The sequence below is a fragment of the Hyaena hyaena genome, unplaced genomic scaffold (genome assembly GCF_003009895.1).
Source record: "Hyaena hyaena isolate Hyena2069 unplaced genomic scaffold, ASM300989v1 scaffold_397, whole genome shotgun sequence".
Taxonomy (NCBI): Eukaryota; Metazoa; Chordata; class Mammalia; order Carnivora; family Hyaenidae; genus Hyaena; species Hyaena hyaena.
Window position 1 is genome coordinate 744643 of NW_024081028.1, and position 20673 is coordinate 765315.

At 36.4% G+C, this 20673-nt stretch overlaps 1 protein-coding gene across 6 annotated transcripts in view; it reads left to right on the plus strand.

Annotated features, from left to right (window-relative positions):
* Positions 1-20244, plus strand: part of ZMYM4 (zinc finger MYM-type containing 4) — a 156207-nt gene extending 135963 nt beyond the window's left edge. For all 6 annotated transcript variants that reach the window (XM_039251707.1, XM_039251709.1, XM_039251704.1 and 3 more), the window contains 7 exons: positions 605-776; positions 960-1055; positions 3105-3256; positions 12161-12272; positions 13747-13995; positions 16748-16877; positions 17760-20244. In XM_039251707.1, the coding sequence (XP_039107638.1) occupies positions 605-776; positions 960-1055; positions 3105-3256; positions 12161-12272; positions 13747-13995; positions 16748-16877; positions 17760-17967 (1119 nt within the window). In that variant the 3' untranslated portion in view covers positions 17968-20244. The remainder of the gene's footprint in view (positions 1-604; positions 777-959; positions 1056-3104; positions 3257-12160; positions 12273-13746; positions 13996-16747; positions 16878-17759) is intronic.
* The last annotated feature ends 429 nt before the right edge of the window (positions 20245-20673 follow it).

The following is a 20673-nucleotide window of genomic DNA, read 5'->3' on the forward strand; positions in this document are numbered from 1 at the left end:
ATTATTGATTTTAGACTTATTTTTCATAGAAAGATTTTAATACTGTAAATGTCATTGTAAGCTTTAGCACTATGGGGGAAAATGATGCTTTGTTTTCATTTTCACTGAAGTTCAGAATATTTTCTCATTACATTTGTGGCTTCTTTGAGTATGAGTATTTATAAATGTGTTGGTTAATTTCCAATTTTTGAGGATTTTCTTAATATTGTACCATTACTGGTATCTGGTTTAACTTGATTATAGTTAGAGACTTTATGGAGGCTTGTTTTTTTGTCCCAGAATATGATCTACTCTTGTTTTCCATGAAATAGACCTGAGTGTTATAAACGGTTGTTCATACCTCATTGGGTGGGTCCAGTATCTGGAGCATAGTGAGTACCCAAGTGTTAGTAATCTTTACAGTTCTGCATTTTAACTCTCTCTTTTTCTTTTCTCATATGGATTGGGTTAACCTTTAAAGGTCTTTCTAGCTTTAAGAATTCTGAATCTTTAGGATCTAATAATAAATTGCATATTATGTAAACTTATTCCCTTCTTTGAGAACTTGTTTCTTAAAGATTCAAAACTAAATTTTATATTCTGTAAATTTTTGGAATTCTTACAGGGACGGAAGAAGTCTATAGTGGCTGTGGAGCCCAGAAGTCTTATTCAAGGAGCTTTTCAGGGGTGCTCAGTGTCTGGGATGACACTGAAATACATGTACGGGGTAAATGCCTGGAAGAACTGGGTTCAGTGGAAAAATGCCAAGGAAGAGCAGGGTGATCTGAAATGTGGCGGTAAATACACAGCATGAATTTGTATCTTAATTAAGGGGCTTGGGAGGTTGAGTGTAAGTCATTAGTGTACACAGAAGGGATAACATACTAGGTCAAAAATCCCATAAAACTATGGTTTTGGCTTAATTAAAAATTTTCCCCATTTTTATTTAAACTTCTTATTTCTTTTTCTCTCCTTGTCAGGTGTTGAACATGCTGCATCTAGCCCATGTTCTGACCCTTTAGGAAATGCTCAAGACCATGCCCTGTCTCAAGAATCCTCAGAGCCAGGCTGTAGAGGTAAAAATCATTTCTCTGCTTGTAGTCTGAATTCTCTGAATCACTTTTAATATTATTGTTGATTTAAAATTTGTAAATGGAATATTTAAAATTTGAAGTGTTATGGTAAAAGAGAGAAATTAATATCCTACTCTCAGTTATAAAGAGCTTGTTATAAAGGTAGGGTTGTATGGGCATGAATTTGTTATGCAAATATGAGGAATTTTGTTCCTTTTTCCGACACTGTGCAGGTGGCTCAAATCTGCCTTCTTGAGCCCTGTATCTGTAACCTACCCCACATGGGACTTCTTTTGTTGGTGGTGGTGTTGAGAAAAGTACCTGGAAAAGCCTTGCCTCCTCTGTAGAAATTTTTCCTAATAACAAGCTCTGTGAGACTATTCAGGTGCTGGGAAACTTGGAACCCGATAAAACACTCCACACAGGACAACAGTGTATAATTTTAGAGTCCACTTTAACTGCTCTCCCCCCTTCCCCCTACTCCCTGGTTTTGAAATTCCTACTCTAAACTTTTGTTTTCATTTTATGTTTTCCTTTTTTATTATCTTTGTTTTATGTAAGATACTTACCATAATCTTTGTGGAATGAGATAGAGCAGGAATGGATGAGTATGTCTTTGTCACTAGGGTTTTTTTTTTTTTTTTTTGCCTCTTTCCAACTATACCTTCTTTCTAACAGCAGAGTAATTGCATGCACTCTTGGCTTCACCTCAGTCTATCCTTCTGGCTTTTGGGTACATGTCACTCTGCTTATTGGAGCACTTAGTGGCTTCTGTGGTCTATGACTCATTCAGTTCCTACAGATCAAGTGTAATCTCTACAAAGTGATATAAATAATACTCCTCTTATGTACTTTTATTAGTCCCTTTACCAACCACTTTGAGCCATAGCACTCTTTGTATTAAAAAGGAAAGAAGGGTAATGAGAATGGAGAGGTAATACTATATTAGACTACCAGGTCTAAGTGTAATAGCCACAGGGGATGCCTACTCATTTTTGCTACTCGTTCGTCAAAATAATATATACTTAATGAATTTATGTGCTAGGTATGTACCAGACATAGTGGATAGTGCCTTGGTGAAAAGGTCAAACATGGGCCTTGCTTTCTGAGCCACCACTTTTACCTTTTACAAAATCAAATCAGGGGAACTCAAGTATATTTTTGGAAACATGATATCTGTCTCAATGCAGAGGAGCAATGACTAGAAAGAATGTTTCAATTCTAATCTGAATTGAAGTAGGATCTCTAGTGAAGTCGTATCTCTACAAATCAAACTGGGTTAACTCTCCTGGTAAAATTAATTCAATTCTTAGTTGTTTTCAGAGCCTTAATATGCTGTGTGAGGTTTACCATGATCTGCCCCCATCTGCCCTTCTTGATTTTCTCCTGTACATCTAAATCCCCTGAACCGTTTCATTTTTTGTGTGTTCTAGCATTTCTAAGGACATAAAATTATTATGTTATTTGAAGTGTTCTGTATGCAAATATCTGAATTAGAGAAAGTTAAATAGCATTTTTATGCAGATATTCTCAGAACTTTTTAATAAGCCTTTTCTATACCATTGTGAATTCTTTAGAGGTAGATATAATATCCTGCTGTTTTCCAAATTTATTAGATCTTAGAAACCCAGTCTTCTCTAGCTCCCATTTGCTAGTATTTTGTGGAATATGCTGTGGGAAATTTTTTTATATCCTGAGATTGGAATTCTTCATTCACCTGTTTAATTCTTCACTTTTCAAGGTCTGACTTAGTGTCGCATCCTCCAGAATCTCACCTGACCCTTCCCTGTTAGATGTTCCTCATTTGCTTTCCTAGAATCCTTCTTAAATAAAACCTCTGTCATAACACCTGTTACACCAGGTGCACTGCATTGTTTTCATTTCTTTAACCGAAAAAGCCCTGAGAGCTCGATTTGTCTGTAATCCGTGTACTCACCAGTGTTCACCACAATGCCTTGGGGCACAGTAGTAGTCAGTGTTTTTCAGTGAATAAAGTTATGTTACTGTGTTTCTTATAAGTTAATATTTCAGATGTTTTCTACCTTTCCATAGTCCGTTCTATCAAGCTGAAGGAAGATATTCTGTCCTGCACTTTTGCTGAGTTGAGTTTGGGTTTATGCCAGTTTATCCAAGAGGTGCGGAGACCAAATGGTGAAAAATATGATCCAGACAGTATCTTATACTTGTGCCTTGGAATTCAGCAGGTATCAAATTCAGTAATTGTTCTAAAATGTATTGCATTTTTAATAATTCTGATAGAACTTCTGATTCAAGCTGAAAAATTATAGTGTATATTGGTTGTTTGGTATTTTTTTTATATTCTGTTCTTAATGAACCACTGACCCTCATTTAAAAGTCTTCATCACAGAGCCTTTTTTAAGCCAAATTGAGACTCTTAGTAGAATAACAGAAAATGAGGGTGGTGCATTTAATTATTAAGTGGACAAAAAAGGCAAAAATAGCGAATTCACAAAAAAGTACAGGTAACTGTGTATATCATATATATATGTATGTACTTTAAATGCATATTAAAATAACAGGTTACCATTTTTTGTCTATCACATTAGCAAGAATAAAATAATTATGGCACTTCTTTTTGATAGGAGTTCTGTGAGAAGAACCTTCTCACAGCCTTCATAGCTGGTCGTAATTAGTACACACTTGAGCATATGTTTCAGGAATGTTTTTGAATGTTCATACTCTTTCACTAGTAGTTCACTTTTGGGTAGTCTGTCAAAGCTGATATAATTCAGACATCATTTGCACAAAATTGGAAATATCCTCAGGGCCGCCAGAGTGTTATGTTTAAGTAAATTACAGTATATTTATAAAGTGTATTACGTAGCCAATAAAAATTGTTTACAAAGTAACATCTAGAAATGTAAAAATATTAATATTAAACCATTAAATGAACAAAACCAGAGTATGAATACATGTTAACATACAGTGATTTAAAAACCAATCCTATAAATACATAGTAAAATGAAGTGTGAAAAAAATGTTGACAGCGGTTATCGTGGTTATCATCTCAGGTTGGTAGTGCCCTGGGTGTTGTTGACTTTTCTTTTCTCGATTTGTGAAGTTTTCTTCCACTTGTATGATGGGGCAGGAGGGGTTCTTTTATTTAGGCATTTATTCTTAAAGTTTATTTTTTAATTCTGAAAGTAGTTTGTGCTTAATGTAACTGTTAGAACAGTAAGTGCATATAAGGAAAATTTTGTCTCTTCCTATTCCCAGTCTCTGTGGTAACCAGTATTGCATTATCTGTCATTTGTGTACCTTCTTCTGTGCTATACATTTATGCATGTGAATAGATGTTAGTCTTGTCTTGCTTACTGTTTAGCAAAACGGGGCTCATACCATACACATTTTCTTGCACATTTTTAAAAAGAATTTAAATGTTTATTATTTTGAGAGAGGGAATATGCACATAAGTGGGGAAGGGGCAGAGAGAGAGAGAGAGAGAGAGAGAGAGAGAATTCCAAGCAGGCTCTGCTCTGTCAGCATAGAGCCTGATGCAGGGTTCAGTTTCATGAATCATGAGATCATGACCTGAACTGAGATCAGGAATCCGACGCTTAGTCTTCTGAACCACCCAGGCACCCCCTGCAGTTTATTTTTCCCAATCTACTTATCCCTCTAGATGAATATAAATCAAGTTCCCTCCCTTTATAAAAGAAAGCTGCACAATACTGCAGAGTATGAATATACCAGTTATTCACCCTTTTTTCTTTTATATATTCAGGCTTTCCCCCCTTATTCTTATAAGCAGTGTTTGAGTAACTATTTTGTTTGCATATCTGATGAACTGGTGCTTTTATTTTTAGGTTAAAGCATATGTAGATTTCTAATTTTAAGATGTTTTCAGATTCCTTTCGAGAATGATTATAGTAATTTACAGTTTTACCAGCAGTATTGTGATTGGCCATTTCTTGAATTCTCCTTACCACTCCTCTTTTTAATGTTTATTATTTTGCTGGATTAAATAAATGGCATCTGGTGGCTCCAGTTTGTATTTTCCAATTTTTATAAAGTAGAATGTCTTTGTATGCTGTTGGTGATTTGGATTTTTCCTTTCTTTCTGTAGGATCTCTTTTATGCTGGGGATATGAACGCTAATGTAAATGCTTGAAATAAACTTTTCTAGTGTATATTTGTCTTTCAGTTTTTGTTTATATTATTTTGTTTATATTATGTTTTGCCATTCAGAAAGCTTTCCTTTTTACATAGTTTAATATGCGTTTATTTTATAATTCTTGTTTTTTCTGGTTTTGCTTAGGATGGTCTTCCTACTTAAATGTTTATTTAAATTCTCAAATTTCCTTCTAAAATACTTATTTTTTTTAGATTGACATCTTTAATACATCTAAAATTCATTTTTGTACATGATATAAGTATCTTCCTGATTAATAACATTTATGATGGGTTATCTAGTTTCACAGGCAACATTCATTTTCCCCACAGAATCTAAATATAACCTTTGTTATTTAACTGTTGTTCCCATTATATTTTGATATAATTTCTAGATGATACAAGAGATTTTTAAAATTGGCATACGAGGGGTGCCTGGGTGGTTCAGTTGGTTCAGCATATGACCTCAGCATTCAGCTCAGGTCATGTTCAGGGTTTTGGGATTGAGTCCCATACTCAGCATGGATCCTACTTAAGATATTCTCTCTCTTTCTCTCTTTCCCTTTCCCTCTGTCTCTCTCTGTCTCTGTCTCCCTCCCTCTTCCTCTCTCTGTCCCTCTCTCCCTCTCTTCCTCTCTCCCTCTCTTCCTCTCTCCCTCTCTCCTCTCCCCTCTCCCTCTGTCCTCTCCTCGCTCTCCTCTCTCTCTCTCCCTCTCTCCCCCCTTTTCCCCTCTCCCTCTATCCCTCTTTCTTCCTTTCTCCCATTCTTTCTCTCTCTTTCTCTCTCTCCCTCCCTCCCTCCACTTGCACTCTCTCTCTGAAATAAAAAGAAAACAAAAAAGAAAACCAACGTATGAGAGGAGTTTTATAGGCTCTTTAAATCAAAATTTATTGATCACTTACTATGTGCCACATGTGCATTTTGGTTAAGTAAAAATTTTGAAGATTCTAAACACTTCCTGAACTTTTAGAATTTATGATATTATGGATCTAAAGAACATTTTTTCATTTTATCAGTGCAAATGTCAAGGAGTAAGACGTAGTGTGGCAATGATTCATATTCTGACTTGAACATAATCAAAACATGTGCCCATTGCTGTGATTTCAGTCACAAACCTTTGCTTTAAATATCAGATACTCTGCTATGTATAAAATATACCCTAATTTGTGAGACAAATCATAACCTTATAAAAGTTTTTTCTAGTATATTTATCCTGTTGTTTATATTAAGAAATGACTTTTATAATAATACTATTAAAAAGAGGTTGTAAGTTAACAATATTTACCTATAGGTGATTAGGAAGTAAATATTATAAACCTTTTACCAGTTTGGACAAGAAATAAACTTTCCTTAACTGTAAGGAATTTTAAAATGTAACTTAAGCTAACATCTCAGCTGTGCTTCCTCTTTTTTTTTTCTGATTATAAAAATGATTATGCTAATTGTAAAGAATTTTGTAAATACATAAAAGTGTAAAGAAATAAACTAAACTCAACCATAATATCAACACCTGTACCACCACTGTTAACATTAGCAAAAAAGAAGATAATTGGCAAAAGAAACAAATAGGCAAATAACAAAATGAGCACACAGCTAACAGGCAAAATGTGTTAGGAATGTCTAACAATCATTTACTGTGTATGCTGTGTATTACTAATATAAGGTTATTTCATATATTAACTCATTTCACTTGTTAGTGTGCTCCTCTGAGGCATAAGGACTATTATCACCATTTTCCTTTGAGGCACAGTGAATTAAAATCTGGCCTATGGTCTGAAATGTAGTAAGTGGCAGGGCCAGAATGTGAATCCCGGTAGTTTATTTTCAGAATTCGTTCTTAAGATCACTGTGTTGGACTGTCTCCCTAATGTAAAATATTACTCAACTATAATCAAGGAAAAATGTCACCCATTAGACTGATTAAATATTGAAAGATTGAGAAGTTCAATACCAAGTATTAGTAACAGCATATGTATACTGTTGGAGGCCTTCACAGAGGGCTTAGTTGATTTGACGAATAAAACTTTAAATACATGTAGATTCGGGTGGCTTCTGACTTTGGCTCAGGTCATGATCTCACAGTTCATGAGTTCAAGCCCCGCATTGGGTTCTGTGCTGACAGCTCAGAGCCTGGAGCCTGCTTCTGATTTCTGTGTCTCCCTCTTTCTCTGCCCCTCCCTTGCTCACACTTTGTCGCTCTCTCCCTCAAAAATAAATAAACATTTAAAAAAAAAATGCATGTAGATTCTTCAGTGTAGCAGATCCATTGATCAGTATTCCTCTCCAAAGAAATACATACATGTACATAGACATGTACTGGTATTTTTATTATAACATTGTTTTCAACAGCCAAAAGTTGGAAACCACGTTAAGTGTTCATCAAAACAGTAATGTTCAGTCACTGTAATATGTCTATACTGTTGAATACCATGAAATGGTTAAAAAGCAATGAATTGCTCTTCTACATTTTTGCATGAAAAACTCTTAGAGACATTAAAAAAATTTTTTTAATGTTTATTTGCTTTTGAGAGAGAGAGTGTATGTGTTAGTGGGCGAGGGCCAGAGAGAGAGGGAGACACAGAAGCTGAAGCAGGATCCAGCTTCAGCTGGAACTTGTGAACCATGAGATCATGACCTGTGGCAAAGTCAGACACTTAACCAACCAAGCTACTCAGGTGCCCCCGAGACATATATTTTTAAAGTAACTTGCACAACTATGTGTTGCACAATATTTATTTATATAGTGGGGGGAAAAAAACAAAGCTTACCATTTTAAAGTGTACAGTTCATGGTGGGAATGTAAACTGGTACAGCCCCTCTGGAAAACAGTGTGGAGGTTCCTCAGGAAGCTAACAATAGAACTCCCCTATGACCCAGCAATAGCACTGCTAGGAATTTACCCAAGGGATACAGAAATGCTGAGGCATAGGAGCACATGTACCCCAATGTTCATAGCACTCTCCACAATAGCTAAAACATGGAAAGAGCCTAAGTGTCCATCAACAGATGAATGGATCAAGAAGATGTGGTTTATCTATACGATGGAATACTACATGGCAATGAGAAACAATGAAATCTGGCCATGTGTAGCAACATGGATGGACCTTGAGGGTGTTATGCTGAGCGAAATAAGTCAGGCAGAGAAGGACAAATATCATGTTTGCACATATAGGAGGATTAGGAGGAACTTGACGGAGGAACAAGGGGGAGAAGAAGGGCGGAAATGGTGGGGGAAAGGGAGAGAGGCAAACCATGAGAGACTCTTGAATGCTGAGAAACAAACTGAGGACTGATGGATGTGGGGGGGAGGGGGGTGGGAATAGAGGAGGACACTTATGGGGATGAGCACTGAGTGTTAGGTGGAAACTAATTTGACAATAAACTATTTGTAAAAAAATAAATAAATAAAAAATAAAGTGTACAGTTCAGTGCCATTAAGTACATTCATGATGTTGTGCAATTGTCATCACTGTGTTTTTCTAAAACTTTAATACCCTAGTACCCATTAAGCAGACACTCCCTATTACCTCCTTTGCTTAGTCCCTAGCTACCATAAATCTGCTTTCTATTTGTATGGATTTGCTTGTTCTGGATATATCATACAAATAGTGTTATACAATTATGTGGCCTTTAGTGTTTTGGTTTTTCCCAGGTTCACCTATGTTGTAGCATGCAGTACCTTTTTAAAGCTGAATTATTTCATTCTTGGATATACCACATTTTGTTTATCCATTCATCTGTAGATATTTATTTCTACCTTTTACTTATTACAAATAGTGAATGATAATACTCTGGTTTCTCTTCAGATCGCATAAATCTTTTACCTTTTACAAATAGTGAATGATACTGTGAATATTCATGTACAAGTTTTTGTTTGAACACCGGTGTTCAGTTCTTTTGGGCCTTAGCCTGCAAGTAGAACCACATGGTCATATAAACTCTATGACTAGCTTGTTGAGGAGCCACCAAAACAGTTTCCACACTGCACCATTTTACATTCCCAGCAGCAGCATATGAAGGTTCTATTATCTCCATATCCTTGCCAACATTTGTTACTTTCCTTTTTCTTTTTTAAGTCATCTGTTGGGGGTATGAGGTAGTATCGTTATTGTTTCGATTTGCATTTTCCTAATGACTAATATCACTGAGGATTTTTTCCTGTACTTGTTGGCCATTTGTATATCCTCTTTGTATAAATATTTAAGTCCTTTACTCCATTTTTTAAATTTGTTGTTTGTCTTTTTCTTGTTGAGTTGTAGGATTTCTTTATATATTCTGGATATTAAGCTGTCAGATGTGATTTGCAAATATTTTTTCTTAGTCTCTGAGTTTTCACTCTTCTTGGTAGTATACTTTGATGAACAGATATTTTGAATTTTGATGAAGTTATTTTTTCCGTTGCTTGTGCTTTTGGTGTTATTATCTAAGAATCCATTGTCAAACTGAAGTTCATGAAGATTTACCTCTATGCCTTCTTTTAAGTTTTATGGCTTTTAGCTCGTATGTTTAAGTCATTGATCCATTTGAATTCATTTTTATATTCATGTAAGGTAGGGATGCATCTGTCTTAGGGATAACTGTATATGTGGCTATCCAGTCTTCCCACCACCATTTATTGAAGAGACTGTTCTTTCTCTATTGAACAGTCTTGACATCCTTGTTGAAAAACATTTGACTAAATTTATGTGTTTATTTTGGACTCTCAATTCTGATACATTGCCCTATATGGGTATTCATATATTGATACACACTATTTTGATTACTGTTGTTTGTAGTAAATTTTGAAATAGGGAAACAAAGATTTGTTTGATGATTTGAAGTTCCTTGCAATTCCATACAAATTTTATGATTGGCCTTTTCCTTCCTTTCTGAAAAAAAAAAAAAAAAAAAAAAAAAGAAGCCATTGAGATTTTGATTAGGATTGAACTGAATCTTTAGAGTGCTTTGGGGAATTTTGCCATTTTAACAACATTATCTTTAGATCCATGAATATGAGATGTTTTACTTAGGTATTTAATTTCTTAGCAGTTTTATTTTGCTTTTGGAGTTGTTTTTTTTGTAGTTTTAGATGTATAAGTATAGATAAGTAAAGATGTATAAGTCAGGTACCTCCTTGAATTTATTCTTAAGTATTCTTTCTGATACGCTCGTAAATTGAATTGTTTTCTTAATTTCCTTTTTGGATTATTCATTGCAGGTGATTTTTATTTTGCTTGTATCCTATAATTTTGCTGCATTCATTTATTGACTCTAGTAACAATTTCATGTGTGTATTCTTTAGAATTTTCTCTACATAGGCTCATGTTATTTGTAAATAGAGATATTTTTACTCCTTAGGACCTTGCCTGTTTGAATGCCTTTTATTTGTTTTTCCTGCCTGATTACTCTGGCTAGGACTTTATGTACAATAATGAAAGTGGCAAGAACAGGCAGTTTTGTCTTGTTCCTAATCTAAGGTGGAAGTAATTTTTTTTAATGTTTTATTTATTTCTGAGAGAGAGAGAGACAGCGTGAGCAGGGGAGGGTCAGAGAGAGAGGGAGACACAGAATCTGAAACAGGCTCCAGGCTCTGAGCTGGCTGTCAGCACAGAGCCCGATGTAGGGCTCGAACCCACGAACTGCGAGATCATGACCTGAGCCAAAGACAGATGCTTAACTGAGCCACCCAGGTGCCCCATGGAAGTAATTTTAAAAACATGGATTTTATATGTACTCATATTGTTTGAGTAAATGCATAAAATTCAATTATATATGTTTCTAATGGTTAGTGAGTTGGGAGTACGTCATTCTTCTACTTTTTCTGTATTTTAAACTTTTTCCATAATGAAGATGTATTATTTATCAGTTGTGAAAATAACTTTAAAAGAAAAAGATGAATACTTCTCAACAGTAAAACTATAATCTGGCATTGGCATGAATTGCCTTTGAAGAGGCCTATAAAAATGCATGTTGAAATGGTATATAATTTTTATTAGCCAGAAAAAATTTAACTGGCAGTACAATTTTTCGCCAAGTTATACATTGGATAGAAAAGCAGGAAACCAAAGTAGCCATAGATAAATTAAAAATACCAGATCTTAAAAACACCAAAAGATTTTTAAGCCCATGATTATACCTTGTATTGTGTTATTCTGTAAACCTGCCCTGTGCCCTCAAGATGTTTTTCAGCAATACTTTACCTAAACTGTTTCTTGTTTCTCCATTCTGTGATATGGTTCTTGAGGGTTATAATTAGCATAACCTGTATAACCTGTAATTAGCATTACATCCTGTAATTAGACTTGAACTTTTTGAAGTCTGAGTTGTTGGGTAGCAAGTTGAGAGCTGTAGTTTAAAATTTGGGTATCCTCAGGTCACCTGACACTAGCTAACTGTATTATTTCAGGAAGTGATCTTGTAACTATGCTAAAAAAACCCCACAAACTTCTGAGAGCACATTTGCAGATAGATCCTGTGAATTCAAAAATGATTTGGAAAATACCAAACTAGAACCAGTTTTTTGTATATCAGTTTTATGAACTGAGAAAATTTTACTTTGCAAGCTTAGTGCTTGAGATCAGGATAGTTCATATGAAAAGGAATTTATAGGGGCACCTGGGTGGCTCAGTTAGTTAAGCATCCAACTCTTGGTTTCAACTCAGATCATGATCTCATGGCTTCACGGGTTTGAGCCCCACATTGGTCTCCATGCTGACAGCATGGACCCTGCTTGGGTTTCTCTCTCTGCCCCTCCCCCATCCATGCTATCTCTGTCTCTCCCAAAATAAATAAATAAACTTAAGAAAGGAAGGAAGAAGAAAGAAAGAAAAAGACCTTTACAGCTTGAATCCTGGTATTTTAAGATATGTTTTTAAAACCATTTACAACTTTAAGGGCAAAAATTAAGGGTGAACTTTATTCCTTAAAGTAATCTTTAAGAAAAACAACTTGTGTTTTATTTGTATCAACATATATGTTTCTATTTTTTCTCTTGTAGTACCTGTTTGAAAATGGTAGAATAGATAACATTTTTACTGAGCCCTATTCCAGATTTATGATTGAACTTACCAAACTCTTGAAAATATGGGAACCTACAATACTTCCTAATGGTAAGATGCTAATTTTTTATTTTGATTCTTTTCATAATATGCCTTCTTAAGTTGCTTAATTTTTATGATTATCTTTTTGTAAACTGTTCATTTATATTTCTGTCTTAATTTATAAGATATTTGGAGTGTTGAGGAGAATGTCTTTGGCTTATTATTTTAGTAAAATTATAACTTCCATACAGTGTATGTGTAGGTACATACTATTGAAAATAAAAAACAACTGGAGGTTGTATTTACTTTTTAGAAACCATTTTTGGTCTGGTAGTGGGGGTGTAGTTTTACACTGTACCAGTAGCTGGCATATACTTTACTTGTAGAAGTGGTCCTTCTTCAGTCTTTTATAAATACTTCAGTATTATTATAAGTACCCTGTATGGGTTATTACAAGCGTTAATTCTTCATCCTTGAATTGTCTTTGACCATAAATTGTTGGATAGCTCCCTGTTTTACTCCTACTCTTAACACTCCTTGGCTGTGAATGGAGAGATTGAGTGTGATGTTCAGGAATTTGTGCCCCTTTGGTTGGGCTGTAGAGCAACTTTGAAGGATTCTGAGTGGAGTGGTGGCTTGATGCAGTTAGCATCCAAAGAGGCAGCTAGGGAGATAGATTTGGAAATAATAAATTCGTGTTTATGGTTAGGCTCCCAAGAATAGAATGCGTAAGCAGCAAAGAGGATTGTTGAGAGAACACAGGGGAACACCTGCATTTTAACAGCTATCATGAGGAGTGTACGTTTACCAGTATACTCATCTTAATTCTTCTGTAAGACATCTGCTTTTTGAGAAAAATCCCATAAAGTCCTCATGAAGTAATCACTCTTAAATGTAAATTTAAAATAAGAGGGAGGGTGAAGGAGGGAGAGAGCTATCTGCCTTCTAATGATCTTAGCTAAAATAAAACTGAACCAGTAAACAGTAAGCCTGATGCTCTCAAACAGGAGTCTACAAACTGCTTAATCTGGCCTGCTGCCTCTTTTTGCGTAGTCCATGAGCTAAAAATGGTAAGGGAAAAAAAATGTAGAGTAATATTTTGTGGTAAATGAAAATTATATAAATTTCAGATTTGTGTGTATAATTAAATTTTATTGATATATAGCCACACCTATTTGTTTATGTGTTGTCTGGTCTGCCGCCCCTTATCTTCAATAACGGCAGAGTTGTTCAGAGCCTGTATGGACCACAGTACTTAAAATATTTACCATCTGGCTCTTTACAGAAAAAGTTTGCCAAACCCTGGTCTAAAATAACAATAGATGAAAACTGCTTCAGGGGATTGCTCCCAGTGTCTGCCTCAGTGGAATCCTCCTTTGTTTCTTTTACAGGGCCTTTTCTGGTTTTCCATGTAAGGAAGAGGGGGAAAGATGGGAGCAATTGGTTATTTCCTTTATATCTTCCTGTCTGAGAACTGGAGAAATTACTTAGTCCTATTTAGCAGGAGCTTAGTACTATTACTTCTGTCCTCCTTCTGGTGCAGGTTACATGTTCTCTCGCATTGAAGAAGAGCATTTGTGGGAATGCAAACAGCTGGGCGCTTACTCACCAATTGTCCTCTTGAACACCCTCCTTTTCTTCAATACCAAATACTTTCAACTCAAGAATGTTACTGAGCACTTGAAGCTTTCCTTTGCCCATGTGATGAGACGGACCAGGACTCTGAAGTATAGCACCAAGATGACCTATCTGAGGTTCTTCCCACCTTTACAAAAGCAGGAGTCAGAACCAGGTGTGTGGTGGAGTGTGTGAGATTTCTATTTGAAGTCCTGTTAGAATTCAGATAGAGACTTACCGCAGCAGGGCAACTGTAAATTCTACACCTGGAAGAGTATAACTTTAGTTTAATATTTATATGCTTTTTTATTGTCGGGGCTAAGTTAAAGACTTGCCACAAAATGAGGAATCACTTGCCTTTCTATACTTTTATTGGCTTTTAAATTAGAAATTCTGATTTAATTGGTCAAGAGTAGAGTCCAAATAATCTGCATTTTTTTCTTTTTTTTTAATGTTTATTTTTGAGAGAGAGAGTACGAGCAAGGGGGGAGGGGCGGGGGGGAGGGAGGGAGGGAAGGAGAGAGGAGATTTGACGCAGGCTCTGCAGACACCAGAGAATCTGACATAGGGCTCAAACTTGTAACCATGAGATCATGACCTGAGTCCAAGTCGGACGCATAACTGACTGAGCCACGCAGGTGCCCCTCAAATAGTTTGCATTTTAAAACTTCCTAGGGAATTAAAATCTACAGCTAAGGATCAGAATCACTGGTTGAGAGGCAACAGATTGGCCAATTGCTAGGTAAAAAGAACCTGACTGATTTTTAAATCTATTTCTAAGTCTTTTTTTTATACCAGAGCACCACTTTTTAGTTCACATTAACTGTCAATTTCTGAAGAAACTTAAGAGTTTACAGTTTACTCTGGCCTAGAGTATAAAGTATAAAGAGTATAAGTTTGACTTAACAATTTTCTAACTTTACAATCATGGGAAAGCGATATACATTCAGTAGAAACTATGCTTTGAATTTTGACTTTTGATATTTTCTCAAGCCAGCGGAATACAGTATGATCTTCTCTCGTGGCGCTGACAGCAGCAGTCTGCAGCTCCCTGTCAGCCCCGAGGTCACGAGTGTAAACAACCCATATGCTTACAGCCATTCTGCACCCATTCAGCCATTCTGTGTTCTTGGTTTTCAGTACAGTATTTAATCATTTGCATGTGATAGACAGTACTTAAAATAGGCTTATATGCATTAGAATATTTTGCTCACTATAGACTGTAGAAGTGTTCTGAGCATGTTTAAGCTCTGGTGTTCAGTAGGTTACATGCACTAAATGCGTTTTCGATTTGGGATGGGTTTATCAGGTTGTAACCCCATAGTGGTCAAGGAGGTTCTGTATACAGTGCTTTTGTATACAATAGAATGATATCAGCAGTGACAGTTTTCTTAGAAGGTTTATGATCTTGCATTCCAAAAACAGCCTATTAAGTAATAGTTTGTTTTTAACATTTGAAAAATTAATGTATTATGGAACTAGAAATTAAATGTATCAATTTTGACCAAAATTGAAAGTTCTTAAATTCCCAAAATCAAGTTGTTACTTCCTTGGTTATTAAGAGTGAAATACATATTTTGAATGTGAGCATTTAAAATCACTTAAACTAAAATCCGTAAAGAATAATTGTGATGTTCATGTTTGTGTTACCTTCTGTGTCATTTGCCCTTTCTCTTTAGGAAACATAATACTAATGTTATGTCTATGTCCTGTCTCCTTCATTTTGTTCATATATAGACCATTTTGTGCTCTTAATTAATATTAATTGTGGGAGGGAGAGGCAGTCAGGTTACATTTCCGTTTTCTGTTGAGGTGCTTGACAAGATTGGTAGTAAGTTTAGCTTCTTTTCTGAATGAGCAAGTCTTTATATTTAGATATCCTCTAAATAGAAAACTGGGGTGAATTTTAAGTAATAACTAATACAGGAAGCTGGGGAAAGTTCTTTGCCAGCTATTAAGAGCAGCTGTAAGAAAAGAAGAAGAGAACCTTTTTCCTTAGGTTCACAGCAGATCCACCACCCACTGCTCTTCTCTTGAAGCCTGAATGGAGAAGGTGGGAAATAAACAGCCTTACTTTCCATGTCTTCACTCTGGTTTCTTTTTGATAACCCTTTGCCTCCACAAAATTCTGTTGGTGAGGAAGGATTTGCCCTTTTCTAATCAAATGGTCAACTGTACTGAGAATTTCTTTTCCCAGCAAAGATCCCATTTCTCATAAAACTGACAAATAAAAGAAACTTGAACAAATTCCCAGTGGACGCTGATGCCCCACAGTGCAAGTATTTTCAGATAAGGTGATAACTTCTACCTTGATCTCTTCTATCTGAACCCTTTTAACTTCTGCTTTATCTTGCTATGGCTTAAGATATTCGTGATAAAATTTCTTAACAAAGTCCAGCTCAGAATTAAGTCCTAACTCTCCAGTACCATGCATTTTGCCACACTCGCTCACTTTGTAAGCAGAGGAACATAAGTTTTTTTTTTTAAATATTTTTATTTATTTCTAGGAGAGAGAGAGCGAGAGACAGCGTGAGGAGGGGAGGGTCAGAGAGAGAGGGAGACACAGACTCCGAAATAGGCTCCAGGCTCTGGGCTGGCAGTCAGCACAGAGCCCGACGCGGGGCTCGAACCCACGAACCGCGAGATCATGCCCTAAGCGAAAGTCGGACGCTTAACCGACTAAGCCACCCAGGCCCCCCGAGGAACATAAATTTTATAGAAAGGGACTTTGTTTTGTTCAGTGCTATTACCCAGTACTTACAGTACTCTCCCGCACCCGTGTAGGTGCTCAGTCGTGTTTGTTGAATGCCTAAGTGTAAGCGAGGAGAAGGGAGTGACAGTTCTGACTGGAGACAAAGCTCAGTGGGTGTCTTGAGGCTGGAAGAAAAGATTTTTCTAATCTTTTGATAATTATTTCCCATCTCAAGATAAACTGGCTGTTGGCAAGAGGAAACGAAATGAAGATGACGAGGTCCCAGTGGGTGTGGAAATGGCAGAGAATACCGACAACCCACTAAGATGCCCAGTCCGACTTTATGAGTTTTACCTGTCAAAATGGTAAGCAGTCTTCCTCCGGACTAGATCCAGCACACCTCAAACAGTAGTTCGCATGGTTTCAGTTTCAGATGCTTAAATATCAGAAATGTAGCGAGCTTATGACTTTAGATAAGGATGTCCGTTTAATTTCCATTTTTCCCCTATTCTCATATCTACCTGATACTGGACCCAAAAACACATTGCTTTATCTTGACGATTTTTTTTTCTGAACAGCTCTTCAAAAGCAAGAATCAGCTGTGGTTGATCTTTACAACTGCTGCTCGGTGTTTATGTGATAATGAAACTGTTGTGATTTTACTGTTTCTACAGAAAAATTTAGAGGAGAGGTGATACTGTTAAACCTAGAATATAGAAAAAGTTTATTTTTAAGGAATTTATAGTTTGAGGTCTTTTTCTTTCAGAAACTTTAAGACTTTAGAGTTATAAGATCCCTGCTAAAGCACTTTTTTTCTCAAAGAAATATCGTGGCTTGGATTTGCCCCATGGTAATGTGTATTGAGTGCTGTCAGGGGTCATTCAAGGATACACGGCGCTGAGGATGTGTGGTTCTCAGCCATAGTGTTACATGTGAGTTCAATTTTTCATTGCTCCTAATGTTTTAAATCCTTATATTTGTGAACAGTTTTACACTTTGTCTTCTGTTAATGTTACACTCACCTCCAGTGAGTGTAGGAGAAAAAAATGTGCAGTTACAGGTTGCAGCTGGGGGGAAGATGCCTGTAAACTGATTTTTCTCGGTAGGTGCATTGCCTATCTAGGACATTAGACACGGGAGGGGAAAAGGTGAGAGCCACTATATTAAAGAGTGGTTATGTATTTCCTATACTTTCCGATCCCCAATTTTCTTAGTTTCTTTCTTTCTTTTTTATCCCCTGTGGATAGTTCTGAAAGTGTGAAGCAGAGGAATGATGTGTTTTACCTGCAACCTGAGCGCTCCTGTGTTCCGAACAGCCCCATGTGGTACTCCACATTCCCAATAGACCCTGGGACCCTGGACACCATGTTAACACGTATTCTCATGGTGAGGGAGGTACACGAAGAACTTGCCAAAGCCAAATCAGAAGACTCTGATGTTGAGTTATCAGATTAAAACGGACGTTGGGTTCCTATTTTCATACGCGTGGGTATGCACCAAACTGTGAATGCATCCAGCTTTGGAAAACGATGTACAAGTACAAGTCCTCTTGACTTGATTATAACGGAAAACAGATGACTCGTGAACCACAGTGTGGATGTACAAATGAAAATTGAAGGAAAGAATATGAACCAAGAAATGTTGTTCTTTGGCAGTGATATAGTTCTTAGACATCTTCAGAATGACTAACCAATTTCTCTGAGTGGTGCATAATCTTATTTTGTTTGGGAATAACAAATTGTGGAATATTTTTAAGGAAAACTGTTGTATAAAACTCTACCATAGTAACCTTAGACCTTAGAGAGGTAGCTTTGGAGTAAGACCTTGGCTGCAGTAGGCTACTTGGGCAAGCCCTATGTGCACGTCAGGGAAGAAGTCAGTGCAGAGCTAAGAGTGACATCAGATGAGGACCGTGGGACCCAGACTTGAAGACCCAATAAAAATACTCAACTTTTTTTAAAAGGTAGAGAGTAAAGTGGTCTTGATTTTGATTTTCACTGCCAAGCCAATTCTGTGAAGGATAGAAGCCTCTGGTGCTTTTGCCATAGGCCCCTCACATCAGGGAAAAAGGCCTTCACTGCTGTTCACACAGTAATGTGTCCCTTTCACTTTCTGGGTCTAGCCTTCTCAGCTGTGGGTCTGGCTGTGGGTAAATTGAGGTAAAGGGGCTGATACTCCACAAACGGATTATGCACAGAGAAAATCTGTGGAGCCCATTAGACCCCAAGTGTCTTGAAATGTTTGTAGAAAACCCACTAAAATGCCCACTTCTCTGGGTGTCAGCCTTTATTGCTGCTGTCTCATAGCATGAGCTGTGGTACACAGAAATGGGGGTTCTCCTTTTGTTTTCATTTTATCCCCAAATGGCAGCTTTTCTCCCATTGTTTTATCTTCCTGTCTCCCAAATCCTCTCATTTGTCTTTTGCACCAGTTTCTGGAGGCCCTTGTCATTTCAAAAAGAAAAGTCTCTCTCACTTTGGCAAACCTGTGGGTGATTCCACAAAGACACAGTATTACTTAGCTATCAAAATTATGGTAGAAAAGGTCCTAGTATGTTCCTGTAAAGCATTTGGAAGATGACCTTGTTGCCCTAAGAAACTTGAAAATAGGGAGTCTGGGGTCAGGATACAAAGACATGGACTGTCTTGCATATCCATAGCAGGTCTTCTAGCATTATTCCAAACTCTAGCTGTCTTACTAGTTCTATGAGGACTACAAGTCATAGGTGTGTTTGGCATATCAGTCCATTTCCCTCATCTCCATTCACAGTTTCTTCCCCCCTAAAATTTTGACTCAGAGCTTTTATGATGTTGGCCAATCACAGAACTTCTTTAGCTGAGGTTAATTTGACCTTATAGTAGAAATGAGAGGAGTCCAAAAACCCTCTTAGAAATTTTAACCTAGGAAGACTTTCCAGTATGTCCCATTTTTTTAGATGGGGGTGGCAGGTGTTTTGGTTTTTTAAAATAAATGGAAGTCATTTAAGTACAATAAAAATTTAAAAGTAGGCCTTTTGACATTGTGTACTTGATGGTTCTGTCCCTCTGCCTGTAACAAATTTCATTTTGGTTACCAGGAACTGTGTGAAAGAAGTAAATCTGCCCCAATTCTGTATGATTAATTCCATCTGTGTTTGTCATTTCTGACTGGAAAACTTCTTACTTCCAGATCTTGTTTGATATGGAGGAAAAACAACTGGATTGTCTGATAAGTCTGCCAATAAACTATCCAGAAATATCAGGTGTAATAGCCCCCACTATACAAATTTTATGGTTTGTATAAACACTAACATTTCCCCTTCTGTAGTTGTATCAAGAAGAAATATTGTTGGCATAGTAGATACATTGTTATAAAACATCAGAGAGAAAAAAGAAATCTGTATCTTTTAACTGAGAACAGCCAATACCCAGGTAAATGACTGTATCAGGACTTCAATTGCATGTTAGTCTGCAGAGTTGTCCAGACCCTAAATTCATAAAAGAAAATTTTGATTAACTATTGGTCATTCTTCATAAGAGTAGCTGTTGATATGTGTGTCAGACTATTTGCTTTTTAAAATTTTATTAAAATTATGTAAAATTGCATTTTTATTTCCAGGGGAGAAAACATCAAACAAGAGAAGCATCTAAATTATCCTTTCAGTTCTTTTTTGTTTTTTAACCACTTTGGGTTTTCCCCTTGCAGAAACCACAGAAATATTCCCTTAGAATAAAATAGTATATTTGTATTTGACGGGTGAGTTATTCCTTTTCTTTGTCTTGAACAAATTTTAATTTTTTTTTTTCTGTTTAGCCTTATTGGTATGAGCCAACAGATGGTGTATTACAAAGAAAGAGCAGTTTTCAGGAAATAAATTATTTGGTGTTTACTTAGTCCAGTAAACAGACTGTTTCATTGCAAAGTCTTTTCACTTGTCTTTTTCCATCGAAAGACTTGTGCCTATTTTTAGTTAACTATATGCAAAGCCCTGATAGTCAGAAATCCCAGATTTCACATATATATTTCATTTCAGGCAAACTTTTTTGAGATTTACAAAGCTTGCTTGCATCAGTTTACCTTGAGTGATTTTGATCTTGAGAGCAAAGTGTATGTACCCATTCTGAAGTAAATATATATATATGTATACACACACACATATTTAATTTGGAAATGTCAGACTAA